This window comes from Phytophthora infestans, genomic scaffold (assembly GCF_000142945.1).
Source record: "Phytophthora infestans T30-4 supercont1.28 genomic scaffold, whole genome shotgun sequence".
NCBI classification, from domain to species: Eukaryota; Oomycota; class Peronosporomycetes; order Peronosporales; family Peronosporaceae; genus Phytophthora; species Phytophthora infestans.
This window is the reverse complement of record NW_003303731.1, coordinates 927,958-943,373: the sequence shown is the minus strand read 5'-3', so window position 1 is coordinate 943,373 and position 15,416 is coordinate 927,958. Positions and strand designations below refer to the sequence as shown.

The following is a 15,416-nucleotide window of genomic DNA, read 5'->3' as shown; positions in this document are numbered from 1 at the left end:
TCGACAGTATGGCTCAGCTTGAGCTCGCGCAGCTTGAGTTCTGTGGCCCAAGCGAGTGGTACGACGGTCTTGGCGGGAGCTGGAACGGTTGTCAAGAACAGAGCACACAACTGGACGGGACCTTGAAGGAGGTCGAGCTGCACGACTAGGTGGCGTCTCGAGCAACACAGGGGACGAAGTTGTCGGGCTGGCAATGAAGCGAGCGGGGACTGGAGACGCAACAGAGATGCCGGGGGAATCTTGCTGTGGAGGCGACTTTAGACCAGTTTCTATGGGCCGCTGGCTTCGCCGCGGTGTTGACCATGTCGTGGTCATCGTTCCCGACAAAGAAAACAGTTCTTCTTCCGTCTCTGAATCAACTGGAAAAAAACTGGCGCTGCTGGACTTGGCGCCACTGCTTCGAGGCCCCAAATGCACGTTTGGCGGTACATTTTCATCGTCACTCGACGTGTCTTGAATGCACCGTTGTTTCCAAAACAACACCGAGTGAGATCGGCGCTTCATAGTCTCTGCTCACATTACGCTACAGTTAGAAATTATATTATCATCACCTCAGCCATCGCAATACATACCGGGGCGGTGCTTTGTGGCCTTGCTGTCCAGTTTAACAATGAACTGTGACGGGAATTTAAAAGATATATGTTAGTAGAGTGATGGTTTATCTGTTAGAGTGCAGGTCACCTTACTTAATACAAAAGTCAATATGTTCGTTTAAGGCAAGAGGGCGGCGTAAAGCTAGGGGTAGGTGAGTTTACTGAGACCGAATTTACGTCTCATGACTTCTATGTCGAGTTTAAACACTGGCATAACTGCAGTGAATAAGGCGGGCGTTTACTCCATTTTTGAAAGGCGCCCACTAGCTTCCCAATACCATTATTTATGCTAAGGGAGGGTTCCATAAATAAAAATGCCATAATCGGGAGCCCTGCTAGTGCCTGTCATCGCCCAGTCAGTGTGCTTGAACATGAGACGAAAGTAAGTAAAAGCTGTGCTCCGATCTCGAGAGCGTTTCGATCTACACGCACAAGATTACATGTAGAAGAAAACGTGCTGTAGCTGGCTTGGGTCAACGAATAGAGGGATTTTCACTGCGACGTCAGCATCAATAAAGGTTTGCTCACTCGACTACATCGCGATGTTCTCAGCTGCCGCATGGCATCGTCACCGCAAAAGCGTATTCGTTCGCCGTAGTTATCCATCTCCCAGGTGTTCTCCTTCATGAAGAATATTCAGTTTGTCCTTCGCGCCGATCAGTGGCTACGGGCAGTAGCTAACTGCTGCGATATGAGTATATGCCACCTGGTAGAGCCACCCAGGCTTCGGGTCGTCCGCAATGAGAAGTTGTTCTTGGTCTGTGGGTCGCGGATTGGAGCTGTTGATTGATTGCACGGCCTCGTTTTTCTAGCGCATTTGAGCCATTCGCCACGAGGACATGGCACCTGAGGGCCTCAGGTACTTGTTAGACGGCGATGTTGCATATTCTCGCACGCAGAATACAAAAAAAAAGTTAAATCGGAGAAATGCACGTTTCTGTCGAAGCGACATAGAATTGAACTGATGACGCGCGCGACTTTACCGCTAGGTTTCGTCCGAACTCCTCGTCCGTCATGGTCATGCTGTTAGAGCGACTTCAACGTGTTGATCCCTTCGGCATTCGATATCCGGTAGCTTTTCGTCCTTTTCACAATCATAAAGTATTGAGGGTTCTGAATAATAGCAAGTCCACAATGTTAATTGAACACCATTAAAAGTCGATGTCATGAATGTCCCGACGTTCACATAAACCACGATGATGGGGATCCAACACGGTCGCACTAAGATCAAGGGCATTCCGCATTTTGCCTTGAAGTAGCGAGACATCAAGCATCACCACCAGCAACGCCATGTCCCTTTCGACGGCAGCTTTTGTAAAGCGTAGCTCAGGCTTCAACGCTGCGTTGTTAGAGCTAGCGCACAGCCGCAACACCATCTACGAGAACACGCGCATGTCAGGCGAGAACCGAACGGCGCACCGCATGCTTCCTGTGGACCAGCATGAGAGCAGTAGCGACACACTTGAGGACTCGTATGCACGGAATTTGTCCAAGTATTTCGGTGTGGAGGCGCCGCTCACCGACACGCGCACACACAGAATGCCAATTTCGCGCCAGGAGAAGTTGTTGGATGAAGCGCTGCTACTCGTGGCGCACAGCCAGCGCTCCATCTACGACAAAACACGCATCTCGGGTGAGAACCGCAGCGCGCATCGCGTGCTGCCCACAGACCGCCAGGCTGAGCGAAGCGACCGCTGCTCAGATGCCACTGACGCGTCCTACGCCTGCGCCATGGCCAACTACTTTGTGGCCAGGAACGCCAGTCGGTTGTGACTATCAAGAGAGAAGAAAGAAAGGAGAAATCATTTTAGGCCCCGGGACGTATTTAATCGCTACAGGGCGAGAGCAGAAGAAACAATCAACACTAATGTAAACTTTTGAAAAAGGATACAGAGCCAGGTTCTGTCTGTCAGCAGTTTGCACTATTTGTGGCGGTGAGCTTTCGGCTGTTAGCTCGAAAGCAAGACATGTTGCAGATTGTCTTGTAGACTCGCGTCTTATTCGACGTCCCCCCGACTCGTTACTGAACGTGACTGGACATGGGGGTCACAGTGCGCCACATGCGTCGTGCCGCGCCCGTGGTAGCATCAGGCACGGTCGTTATCACGCTCGTCGCTTGTCTGATCATTGCCAAGGCCAATAACATCTACACCGGCGGTCTCACGTGGCCGTACTTCTCCGATCTCGGTCGAGGTTTGTACAAACCCTGTCAATAATTAAGTGCTGGTGCCGTCTATTAATAATAGCTGGGTGCTTCGTGGTGCTTGTCGCTACAGATTCACCAGGTTATTATGTATTCTGCGTCGGCCTCACCATTGCAGCAATGTCACTATGTGCTACTTGGTACTTCAACTACAAATGCTCGGCGCTGAGAGTCCCTACGTTGCTACATGTAGGTCACGTCTCACCTTTCGTGGGCTGGGCCGCGAAAGCTTCCTCTGTGATTGGCGTTATCTCAACCATCGGACTACCGATGCTTGTATGTGGCGAGGAGATTTAGTTGCAACCTCTGCAGAGCTGCTGGCTTACGTGGTGTTTATCGTGTTTTTTTTCTTCTGATCAGGCTTTCTTCAGCACCACTCACTGCACAATAATGCAGCGTACTGGCTCTTTTTTCTGGAAACCTTGGCCATCTTTCTCAATGTACCGTGCAATAGTGTCGTCATTCCATTCATAATACAAAGTATCTAACTAACTAGAATGAATGGTTTGTTATTAATACAGACATTCGTGAGCTATTGGCTGTTCAAAAGCGCCACGGTGCCTGAAGCTACTGCAGGGGAAATTCCAGTGATCTGCGACGTCGCGGACATCGACGCGGAGTCAAAATTCTACTGTATGCGCCGGACACTGGCCTCAGTGTTGTTCAGCCTTTCAAGCGACTTTCAATTGACCAGGTAGGTACTAAGTAGGTGGTCATGGCAATTCAATTTCTTAAATTATGCTGCTAACTTGTGATGTTTTGGTCAATGTCAGTGCTTGGAACGCGATCTGGGTGCCGTGTACTGCTCTGTGACGATGAAGCTGGATGATGTCTACACGAAGCTCTGGAACTATGGTGAGGCTGTCGGTACGGTACATGTATTTCATCGAAAGCTGGCAGCTAAATTGTTCGTTTATCGCTCTACGTTGCAAAAACAGAGGACGACTACAATGCCACACAGATGCGAGCAGCAGCACAGCTCGGCTGCATTCTGACCCTTGTGGGCTACTCGACCTCACTCCTGACACACAACGTCGAGGTATTGGATAAAGGTCGAGATCGGGCAGCAACATTTGAGGCATCAACTGGGATGCAGACCAAAAGCACGCATTTCTGCGCGATTCCTTTGATCATGTCACCTGCCGAGAGGTCAGAGGCGTAATTTGCGCGGTGTTTATAAGTACAGTGGAACATGCTTGTTGTGTTGGCGTCCGACGAGCGAAACGAAAAAAAACAAATTTGTTAAAAATAATTGCTGGACATCCACAAAACAAAATCCTTGGCATCGACTCTCGCTCGGATCTTTTTCATTGCGACTCGCTCACCCCGACACAAACAAGCGGACGTGATGATGAGTATTTACTACAATGAACGTCACGTGAGGCTCATAGTCCTATGCCAGCATCCGAAAGGCCTTTCTCAGTGACCACAATTCGGCCTGCACAACGTCATCAAGGCGAGAGGAGGACACTCCACCCCGGTAATAAACAGCATGCTTCGGTTGGCGCCAAGTGTGCTTGTAATGCTCGATAAAGAGCTCCCACAGCATTTGAGGTAAATGCGAGACATCGTTGTGTCCACTTCGAATCGCGAGCCGAGCAGCATACTTGGAGGAGTGATGCTCCAGCGACGCAGCGACAGACGAGATAGACGGAAGACTGCTCTTCTCCATCCCTGGATAACAAACATCGGCTCCAAGTAGTATAGTGGGCTTGTCGTGCACGAGAGGCAACGTCGTTTCTGGAAAAATCGCATTGCAGCCACCGAGTTTAGCATTAATCTTGAGGCACAAGTTTGCCAATACCTGAACTTTCGCACGCCCGAGTACTGCTGCCGAGACACACTGGCTTGGAATGCCAACTGCGTGTGCTGTTTGTTTGATTTCTTGGTATTACATTGCATCATAGTTGGCTCTAACCACAACAAACAGTTGGGGTTGCCCTAGAGACTGTCCTCGTTCTAGGAGATCATGACAGCAAGTCATCCAGCTTTCAAGAGATCCACGAGGTTGATCTGAGCTTGTTATCATTACAGGCTTGCGGTTCACCACATTGATTCCGCGACTGACTGCTTCCTTGCACAGGTTTGCTACAAATCGAACAATCGCACTCCATGAAACACAGGGACGACCGCCACCAACATCACTGCAAACCACGACACCCCAATAAGCCATCGTCGACGGCCTCACAAATAACTTGTTGGCCAAGTTCCACGATCCGTTGTTTGGATGCTGAACGCTGTTCGCGTATTGAATATCTGGCGCTTGCAATACCCTAGCATTCACAGTCTCCATTTTATCACCAAATTCTAATCCGAAGGCTTTCAGAATGGGATCGTTCTCGTAATTGAATCGACTGCGAAGCTGCTGGACACTTGTGAGACGAGCTTGGGGTCGAACGACAGCCAGGTTACGAATCTCGTCGGTGTTGGAGCGATCCTGGCCGCTATACGGCTGTGAGGAGCAACCTCACACAGCTCAATCGGGACCCCGCTTTCGGTGCCCGGTCTCCGACCACCAAGGTTAGCTGCAGGCAACTGCGGGTAACGAAGTCGAACATGGTATTTCGCGCGAAAGTATAGCTCGAATTCCAGCTTTTGCAACAGTATCCAAAGCATAAACCAGCGGCTTCACATTCACTGCCGAGTCTGAGAACGCCTTCTGCAGCAACGTTGTATCCAGTTCCTTGACTAGTTTGATAATAACAGTAAACGGCCGAGCTTTCCCCTTATTGACGCCTGGAAGGTCAACGCCAGATCCGTTCCTAGCACTGCTGCGAACGTCGAGCACTCTGCCTTCATCAGGCACAGGTAACGCAGACGGAGAAAACAGCGCATTTGCACCATCACACACAGTTGGCACTCCACCAAATTCTGTTGCTGGACTGCATCGTTCACCACCTGTCGCAATAAGGATCTCCTTAGACGGCGCCCACCAAACAGTCGAGTGCCTTGACTTTCGCTACGTTCGGTCGTTGCAGACGTTGTATCGCCACCTAGTTCCACACTGATTTGATACTGGAAAACTTGCGTGCATTTGTCAGTGTCATACGTCACTCGGTAGCATTAAGACTTGAGTGCTTCCACTGGTACCAGTACCGATACGACAGGTACTAGCAACCTCTTCAGTCACATACGAGTCCGCCGAATCCGTTGGCAGTGGCTGCCTACTGCCACTCCATTCACCATCAGGTGACCCCGTCTCCAATGGAAGCGTAGTCGTTCGTACTCCTCGGATTGGTGTAATATTCCGAGTACTATCGCTTGATCGAGCTCGCGAGTGGCTACGAGTCACTACCGAGCGCCCAGCTGAGCGCTCTCGACCTCTACCCCAACGTCTTGGCGCTTCCGCATTGTGGCGAGATCTCGAGCGGCTACGAGCACTGCGGTGTCGATCATGGTAGTTCCGACGTGAAGGAGATCGCTCGTGAGCGTCACCGTGACTGTGATAGTCGGAATACCCAGAATGCCGGTTCGGTCGGGAACGACTGCAAGACGAGTAGTCAGAGCTGTGGTACGAGTCGTAATAGCGTTGCCCACCGTATTCGTTGTAATCATCGTAGTAGCTACGTTCCCTGGATCGACCACGGCTTCGATCTCGTCCTCGCAGGTCACGGTGGGAGGTGCCCTCGCTACGATCTCCATGCCTACCAAATGAACTGCTTGGCGAGCGATTGCAATACGTTCGCCGTTGACGAACATTGCGCGAATATGATTCGCGTGGGGAACGTGATCGCCGCGAATGCCCGCTACTGTAGTAGTCGTAGTCGTATCGAGCCATCTTGAGCAAACTTTGGAAACGAAATGAGAAAAAGCTTCGACAGGCTTCTCGTTCACTTTCCCAAGTACCTCGTCGCTCCAACGATGTTGAAGCGCTATTGTCTCCATGGCCAACAGCACGAAAGTCACACTGAGCAACTGTCCGATCTCCCCAGACGCTAATTCACTTTGTCTTTCTCCAGTCCAGTCACACTCATAAACTACTTGTCTGCTTTCTTGTCGGAGATGGAGATCACGTTCGCCACTATCCTGCTTTTACATGCTGCTGTCTACTTCGGTGGTGTAGCTGCTGCTTCATGTGACACGACAGCGCTGTCGAAGCTCCTGATGAACGAAAATGTGAAAACGTGTCGTGGTGATTCTGGATACAACGCGGCATCGATGACAGCGGCAACTGACGCACAGGTCAATGCGGTGTGCAACAGCAATGTGTGTACCGAGGCGATGAAAGCTTTGAGGGAAGTGGCGCCAGACGAATGTACGATTGGTCCGATCCGGCTGTACGCTGATATTATCGACCCTCTTGAGCGACGCTGCGGGAGAAAGTCGGGGTCCCTTGGTGCTGGATCTGCTGTGAATGCGTCAGCTCCAGGCTCTGGTCCCTCAGTCGGAGATGGGGATTCTCCGACGACCACCAAGCCGCCGACGAAAACGCCTGCGAGTCCTCGCACCAGTCCACCATCGACAACTCCTGCAAACGGAGGTACCGCCACGTTTACTCTTTCGGTATTCGGTACTATTATCGTGCTCGCTACGGTCGTCGCTGCAGTCCTGTAAGGTGCCCTGAAGACCGTGTAGCTTCATCTCTTGACCGATCCGCACAGAAATGCTGCACACCCCATTGATCTCTTTAGCTATAGTTGCACGTACCACTTGAACAGTTGTTCTCATGTCTTCCTTGACGCAGTGAATCTCTTTTTCTCTCCTTGTCTGCAAAACATGAAACAGCAGCATCAAATGCCTACCCTATCTCGATCACAGCGAATTACAACTGCAGCTTGCATCATATTGAGCTCGTCAGATACCGCTGCGTCTAACAGACCTACGCTGAATCGTGCTGAAGCTGAATCAGCGCCACTTCTGTGCGATCAAGGGCGGAATGCACTCGCTCAGCCTGGAACGCGTCTGCAATCAGCATTAAATAGACTTCACCTTCTAGCTCGACCCTCGAGAACCCGGCTTCTGCCAATATACCCACAGCTCCGGGCACTGACGTCAGCTTGGACTGGATGGCGGCGTTCGACAGTCGGATCTTGCGGAATTTTTCCTCCTGCAGCAAGAAGGACACGGCTTTAGTCAGACAGTACATAACTCCCGCTAACCCTCCAGCTCACACCCAACCTGCGGATTCTTCAAGACATTCGCCAGCATCTTTATCAGCGTTTCCGCCGCCGTGATAGCGCGTGGCGGGTCTTGTCGCAACAGAACGTACACAGCACCATTCTCTGCAACGTCCGAGTTGGTCAGCACACCATCAGGTGCCGCTACTTGAGGAATAGCTGGGAACGGAGCCGGCGGTGATATTGTATCGCCACTCGGTGCAGGCGGAGGAGCTATAGCTTCTGCTCCAATTCCGTTTATGGCAGAAACTGCCTGCGTAGAGGACGAGAAGGTGGCTGCGTATGGGTTGAACCCCATCTGCTGGTGTGCACTCTGCAGCTCACGCGCCTTCACTTGTTCATTGGAAAGCAGCACGGGAGGCGGCCCTGACGGTGCCGCTTCTGCAGTCAAAGATGCAGGCTCTGCGTACTGGAATTTACTCTCGAGCTCCTCTTCCTCCTGCAGTCGCGCCTTGCGCCCGTTGGCTACACGCTTCTCCCACGCGTTGCCTCGCTGCTCCAGCGCCTTGGCCTACAGCAATTGGAGCAATTAGATCACTTGGCGGTCAATTTATGACTGGCAACGCACCTGCAGCTCGCGCCGCTTCTGCTGTTCCTCGGCGGAGAGAGCGGGAGGTTTGTGGCTGGCGAAAGGCAGCTGTAGGAAACGGAGAGACGGTCAGATAGTCATTTGCTGCTGGAACCGGTGTAACTTTTTACCTTGATGGACGGGCGTCGGGATACGTCGGGCGCTGGAGCAGCAGCAGCGGGCGCGTCGCCACCTCCCAGCACGTTTCCCTCTCCGCGGAAGGCCGTGCGTTTGTTGGAGATTTTGGCTGCCGCTTGCTGCGCTGCTTCCTTCTTCTTCTTTAGCCAGTCCATGTTCACCTTCTAATTACGCTGGGCGTATCGCTACCTTGTAGTGACACCTGCAAAAATCGATATTGAAATATCTGAATCAGAAACATGGCTCTGAAATTCAGAGCCTGAATCCTCTTCAATCGTCTGCTTACTCAGATCCGCTGATTCCACTCAAAAATCCGGATCTGAGTAAGAAGAGGATACAGTCGGAAGCTTGCTCGTTAAGCGAACAGCTACAGTACTTCGCTAAATCCGTGCGGGACAACGGACATATGTTCGATTCTTTCATTTCTTTCACGATCAATGCTATGCAGGCTCTAAAGAAAACGAAGATATTTCTATACAGCTTCTATTTACAACGGCCTTCATAACTAATACACTATCACCTACTGCGGTGTGCGGTACATGGATTTCCATACAGTCGGTAACTTACCGCGACCCGATCAAGGGTCGAAGTGTTACACCATCGTTCGTCGTATCACCATGTACGCGCCCGTGGACCTGGAGGGGGCCAAACTGCAGCAACCCAAGCCTTCCACGTCCTCCTCCTATTTGATGCAACTGAAGCGTGCGCTGTTGGTGCTGGGCGCCATTGCGCTGGGCCTGACCGTTGGTCTGTTGCTCTTCCGATTTGTGCGTAGCGACGATTTCGATCTCGTGGTCCACTGGCTGCAGACTCACGAGACGATCGGCGCTGCTCTCTACGTGTGCAGCTTCACGTGCTTCGTGGTGCTGTGTTTTCCGTCCACAGCCTTCGAGCTGCTGGCTGGCTACATCTTCGGCTTGTGGCTGGGTCTACTGTTGGCTACTACCGGAAAGCTCGTGGGTTCCGTGCTGTCCTACGTCATCGGCCGTTACCTGTGCCGCCGCCGCGTTCACGCCTACATGGCTCAGGGCCATCCGGCACTGCAAGGTTTCCAAAGTCTGTTGCGCAAGCGACAAATCCTTGTCGTGTTCCTTACGCGCGTAGCTTTCTTCCCTATTGCAATCAAGAACTACGGACTCAGCGTGTTGGACGTGCGATTTCCAGTGTATTTTGCAGCGGCACTGCTTACAGGGCTCCCGTTCTCCTTCATTTGGGTCTATTCGGGACACGCCGTAGAAAACTTTACGGCGTTGCTGGCCAGCCCCGCAGCTTCAAGACATAGCACCGAGATGGTCTTGCTGCTTGTAGGGGCAGGCAGTGCCTTGTTGCTGCTGTTTGTGGTGGGACTGTATACCCGCAAGTATGTACTGGACTTGGCGGAGGAGGAGAAGGACGCGGACACGACGGCAGCCGACACGCCCAAGCGCACGGACGATGCCACGGCTTTCGTCAATGCGGTATGAGCAGGTTATCTGTAGGATGTATTACTACTTAAGTGTGTCGCTTGTAATATTACTTTGTGCGTTATCTCTTGCATTCTCAGTGGTCGCTGGAAACTGGTGTCATCACTGGTGAGTTTCCATGCGTCGCTCTCCTACATGTACTTGTCCTACTCTTCTCATATCAATGGATGGCTACTTCTTGGACGTCAAGTGGAGCCCCATTCTAGCAAGGTTACGGCTGTATTGGTAACAGACAGTGGTCGATGCATTAAGATGGAGCTCTGCCTGTTCAAGGCGGTCACGTTCGCAGAAGTTGGATGGCTGGCTACTCCTCTGTCTGACTGGCTTGGGTCTTGGAAATCGATGCAAGCCGAGGGAAAAGAGGTTGGAATCCAGCTTGCTGGAGATGCAGAATTTCTCGTTTTTTCAATCCGCCACAACGTCCTCATTCGACATTATTCTCTGCGCTGCAACGGCAACTCGAGTCGACTATGGCAAGTTCCCGTCGAAACGCTCGCAACAGCAAGCGGAAGCCGAGCGGCTCCCACAAGGCCAAGCCATTGCCAACGGTGGACTTCAGCATGTCCATCTCAAGTGTATCGAGCGAGCCCACGCCCATTCTCGAGTCGTCTCTTTCCAGTTCCTACCAGAAGCACGTACTGCGTCGTCACCACCAGACTCGAGGCTCTCGACATCATGGAGCTTCAGCTAGAGGAGGTCTTAGAGACGACTCGCCTTTCACGCCTCGTCGACCGGTGGGTGCTGTGCCCGAGCTCTTCGTAACTTTCCGTCACGTGTCGCTGGCTGTGGACGTCCCGGTGTCGCCGGCTGCAGCCGCAGCAGCAGCGCAAGCTTCTTCAGGCCAACTGAGTCGCGAGTCTCTGGCTGCCAAGCAACTTCCGACCATCGCGAACCACATCCGAGGCATCGGTGCTGCCCTCACTGCGAACAAGACATTCGTTCGTCGTCAGATTTTAAAGAACGTGACGGGGGCTTTCACGCCAGGCTCCATGACGCTGCTACTCGGACGTTCGGGATCAGGCAAGTCCGTACTGCTCAAACTTCTGGGTGGGCGACTCAATGTGACAAGCAAGAGTGTGACTCTGGATGGCGAAGTCTCGTACAACGGTCTGTCTCGTGATGAACTCAAGGCGCAACTGCCTCAGTGCGTATCCTTCGTGCCGCAACAAGACACACATCTGCCCGTGATGACTGTGAAGGAGACGCTGGACTTCGCATTCGAGTGCTGCGCTATTAACCCCGATGCGAAACCTGTCGGTGCCGTGTACAAGTCCCCAGCTTCAGAATATCCACTGGCGCTTCCTGCCACTTATCTCGGCGGTGAACGAGACCCCGTGACCGTAACGCGAGAACTCGGTTTGACACGCTGCCAAGGCACCATCGTGGGTGACGAGCGCATTCGTGGCGTCTCTGGAGGTGAGAAGAAGCGTGTGACGACCGGAGAAATGGCGTTCGGTCCGCATGCAGTGTCGCTGATGGACGAGATCACGACGGGGCTTGACAGTTCAGCAGCTTTCGACATTGTGAATGCTCAGCGCCGTTTGGCGAGGCAACAGCGACAGACCGTGGTGATCTCACTGCAACAACCTGCGCCTGAAGTACTGGCGCTCTTTGACAACGTCCTGCTACTGGCGGACGGTGAAGTGCTCTATCACGGACCTCGAGCTCATGTCCAGACATACTTTGAGGCTCTGGGCTTCGTTTGTCCTCCAGGTCGAGACCTCGCTGACTTCCTGTGTGACTTGGCGTCTCCACAGCAGATTCAGTACGAGAAATCCCATGCTCCGATGCCTGGAAGACGTCGCCATCCTCGCAGTGCCAATGAGTTTGCAGACTTGTGGATCATGTCGCCCATGTACGAAGCGATGGTGGAGGAGCTGGATCATCTGGACAATGACACGGAAGCATACAGCCAGACGCACAGTAGAAATGGCGAGAGAGGACTCTTCTTCGATCAAGAAGCGCTGCTACGAGTTCCAGCGTTCCGGCAGAGTTATCTGCGTAGCACGTGGACAGTGGTGAAGCGCCAGATGCGGCTGTTTGCACGCAACAAGGTTTTCTTCGTGGGGCGATTACTACTGGATCTGCTTGTCGGGTTGATGGTGGGGTCAGTCTACTACGGCATCGATCTTGCTGACTCACAGGTGACGTTGGGTGTGATCTTCTCGTGTGCGCTTTTCCTTGGCCTTGGCCAGTCGGCGACGTTGGCTCCGTTCTTCGATGCACGAGAAGTGTTCTACAAACACCGTGGAGCCAACTTCTACCGCACTTCCAGCTACGTGCTAGCGACGTGTCTTAGTCAGATTCCGCTTGCGATCACTGAGACGCTGGTTTTCGGCTCTCTGGTCTACTGGATGGGCGGATTCATCGCAACAGCAGAGCAGTTCGTGGTATTTGTGTTGTACATGCTGTTGACAGTGCTGGTCTTTGTGGGCGAGTACTTCTTCCTGTCCACGGCGTGCTCAACTTTACATGTGGCCCAACCAGCGTCCACCTTGGCTCTACTGTTCTTCATCCTCTTCGCCGGCTTTGCTGTCTCTCGTGAGCAACTTCCTTCGGCCTTACGCTGGATTTACTGGAGCAACCCTCTCGCTTGGACAACGCGTGGCGTTATGGTGAGTCAGTATCGCAGCAGTGAGTTGGATGTCTGTGAATACGGAGGAATCGACTACTGCAAGACGTACGGCGGTCAGACATTAGGCGAGTACTCTCTCGGGTTGTACGACGTTCCTGACGATCCCAAGTGGGTAGTGCTCGGTATTGTGTTTCTCGCGTCCATGTACGTCGTCAGCATGTTCTTATCGTTCGTCATGCTGGAATATCACTGTCACGAGTCCTCTTCAGTACTGCCTCCATCGTTGCCAGCTTCTTTCTCGAATACAGCTATCCCAACGCCGAGACAACCGAAGGAATCTTACGCCATGTTATCCACGCCGCATGGAGATGCTGACGAGTTGCTGGAGAGCGACATTACCGGGTTTCCTGGCGATCGCAATGGCATTGCTGTGTTGGGTGGAGACGACGACATAAACGAATCCTTTTTCGCCTCTCAGGGACTTCGTACTAACACAGAGGAGATTATGGTACGCTTGACACCTCGGTGGGACGTCCCGCCTGTCACTCTTGCTTTCCAGGATCTACGATACAGCATCACAGTCCCTGCAGATGCTGTAGCGGATCCTGCTGGAGCCCCGGGTCGTCCTGTGGCAGTGGATTCTCGTGACAATGCTGGCAAGACCAAGGAAACTGTGACTCGAGAGCTACTGAAGGGCGTCACTGGCTACGCTGTACCCGGCACGATGACGGCACTCATGGGCTCAACTGGAGCTGGGAAAACGACTCTCATGGACGTGCTCGCTGGTCGCAAAAGCGGGAAACCAGGCAGCAACAAGAAGAAGAAGAATGGGGCACCTACGCTTCGAGGACGAGTGTTGCTGAATGGCGTGGATGCTACAGAACTTGCTGTGCGCCGATGTACTGGTTACTGCGAGCAGACAGATGTGCACTCTGACGCATCGACATTCCGGGAGGCGTTGCAGTTTTCGGCGTATCTCCGTCAAGGCGACCGAGTGGCACCTGAACGAGTCGAAGAGATTGTCGATGAATGTCTCGATCTACTCGGACTGAGCGACGTAGCTGGTCAACTCATTCGTGGCAGTTCGAGTGAGCAACTCAAGCGCTTGACTCTAGGAGTGGAGCTCGCAGCTCAGCCCAGTGTGCTGTTCCTGGATGAACCTACCAGTGGTCTGGACGCCCGTGCAGCAAAAGCGCTTATGGATGGCGTACGCAAGGTGGCGGACTCTGGCCGTACAGTGATCTGTACCATTCACCAGCCTTCTACCGAAGTATTCCTGCTTTTCGACACTCTCTTACTTCTGCAGCGCGGTGGGGAGACGGTGTACTTTGGTGAATTGGGACGCAATTGTGAAACGCTAGTCAATTATTTCCAAGGACTCGGACTGCCACGCAATACGCCAGCCTTCAAGCCCGGAGATAACCCAGCCACGTGGATGTTGGATGTGATTGGTGCTGGTGTTGAGAAAATCAAGCCTCAGGCTTCATTTCCTATGAAGGTTCGACCTGCAGCGACGAAGAACCCTCGACTCCAACACCTGGATGCCTCTTTGAACTCCTCGGTAAGCTCGGAGTACTCACGCCAACATCGCGACGAGGCTTTTGACTTTGTAGCAGCCTACAGGTCCAGTCGGCTTAAGCAACGACTGGATGCTAAGAGAGCTGTGCCTGGAGTGTTCATGCCCTCTGATCGTCTGCCGCCTGTGACGTTCGCTCAGCGTCGCGCTGCGAGCGATGGACTGCAGTTCACCATGCTCATGCGTCGGTTCCTCCGACTGTATTGGCGCTCTCCATTCTACACGTTTACTCGAATGGTGACTGCGCTGACTCTGGGCTTGATGTTTGGACTCGTGTACTCGGGCAGCAATGACTTCACCTCGTACCAAGGAGCTAACGGTGCAGTAGGACTGATCTTCTTCTCGACCTGCTTTTTAGGCGTCGGGGCCTACATCCACGTGCTGCCCGTGGCCTTCGAGGAACGGGGGCCTTACTATCGTGAACGCGCGTCCGAGACGTACAGTGCCCTGTGGTATTTTGTGGCTTCCTCCGTCGTGGAGATTCCCTATGCTGCTGTAGCTTCCATGATCTTTGTGAGTGTCTTCTACCCGATGGCAGGTTTCTCTGCTTATGGCGACTTCGCTCAGGTTGTGGTGTACTGGCTGGTCTTGACAATGCACATCTTGTTCCAGACGTTCTTCGGCCAGTTCTTCACGTTCGCCATGCCCAGCATCGAGCTCGCTGCCGTGTGGGGTGCACTCTTCGACTCGATCTTCCTCATGTTCATGGGTTACAACCCGCCGGCGGCGAGTATTCCAGATGGATACAAGTGGTTATTCCAGCTCGTGCCGCATCGCTACACGTTCGAAGTGCTCACGGCGCTCGTGCTGGGAGACTGTCCGGACGAACAGCTACGGCAGATCGCAGACGCTTCTGCCACTAACACCACGATCGACGTCTCGGACTGGCCACTCGGCTGTCAGCCGCTCACAGAAGCACCGCCCGCCGTCGCCAACATCTCTCTGACCTCGTACATCGATCAAGTGTTTGCCGCGCGTCGTGAGGACACTACTCGCTCGGTCGCTGTTGTAGTGGGTCTTATTCTACTGATGCGACTGGCTACGCTGATCGTCATGCGCGTCGTCAACCACCAGAAACGCTGAAGGAAAATCAAAAGATTCTTTTGAACTTGAAAATGACACTTGTGGTATTACCGGTATGACACTGATGAATGTTGAAGTACAAATGTTTACGTTTCAGCAC

The 15,416-nt window shown here is 52.8% G+C and overlaps 5 protein-coding genes across 5 annotated transcripts; 3 read left to right on the top strand and 2 right to left on the bottom strand.

Annotated features, from left to right (window-relative positions):
- Window positions 1-1,845: 1,845 nt before the first annotated feature.
- Window positions 1,846-2,366, top strand: PITG_13286 (uncharacterized protein; the record flags this gene model as incomplete). The annotated part of the gene is made up of 1 exon (XM_002899891.1): window positions 1,846-2,366. The coding sequence occupies one exon, from the start codon at window positions 1,986-1,988 to the stop codon at window positions 2,364-2,366; it is 381 nt and encodes a 126-aa protein (XP_002899937.1).
- Window positions 2,367-5,307: 2,941 nt separating this feature from the next.
- Window positions 5,308-6,495, bottom strand: PITG_13285 (uncharacterized protein; the record flags this gene model as incomplete). Its single annotated transcript, XM_002899890.1, has 1 exon — window positions 5,308-6,495. The coding sequence occupies one exon, from the start codon at window positions 6,493-6,495 to the stop codon at window positions 6,088-6,090; it is 408 nt and encodes a 135-aa protein (XP_002899936.1).
- Window positions 6,496-7,558: 1,063 nt separating this feature from the next.
- On the bottom strand, window positions 7,559-8,804 carry PITG_13284 (uncharacterized protein; the record flags this gene model as incomplete). The annotated part of the gene is made up of 4 exons (XM_002899889.1): window positions 7,559-7,843; window positions 7,915-8,424; window positions 8,482-8,550; window positions 8,613-8,804. The coding sequence occupies 4 exons, from the start codon at window positions 8,772-8,774 to the stop codon at window positions 7,616-7,618; spliced, it is 969 nt and encodes a 322-aa protein (XP_002899935.1).
- Window positions 8,805-9,185: 381 nt separating this feature from the next.
- PITG_13283 (ATP-binding Cassette (ABC) superfamily) lies at window positions 9,186-10,082 on the top strand (the record flags this gene model as incomplete). Its single annotated transcript, XM_002899888.1, has 1 exon — window positions 9,186-10,082. One exon carries the CDS (start codon window positions 9,237-9,239, stop codon window positions 10,080-10,082), a length of 846 nt encoding a protein of 281 aa, XP_002899934.1.
- Window positions 10,083-10,552: 470 nt separating this feature from the next.
- PITG_13282 (ATP-binding Cassette (ABC) Superfamily) lies at window positions 10,553-15,316 on the top strand (the record flags this gene model as incomplete). The annotated part of the gene is made up of 2 exons (XM_002899887.1): window positions 10,553-14,114; window positions 14,169-15,316. The coding sequence occupies 2 exons, from the start codon at window positions 10,553-10,555 to the stop codon at window positions 15,314-15,316; spliced, it is 4,710 nt and encodes a 1,569-aa protein (XP_002899933.1).
- Between the last annotated feature and the right edge of the window lie 100 nt (window positions 15,317-15,416).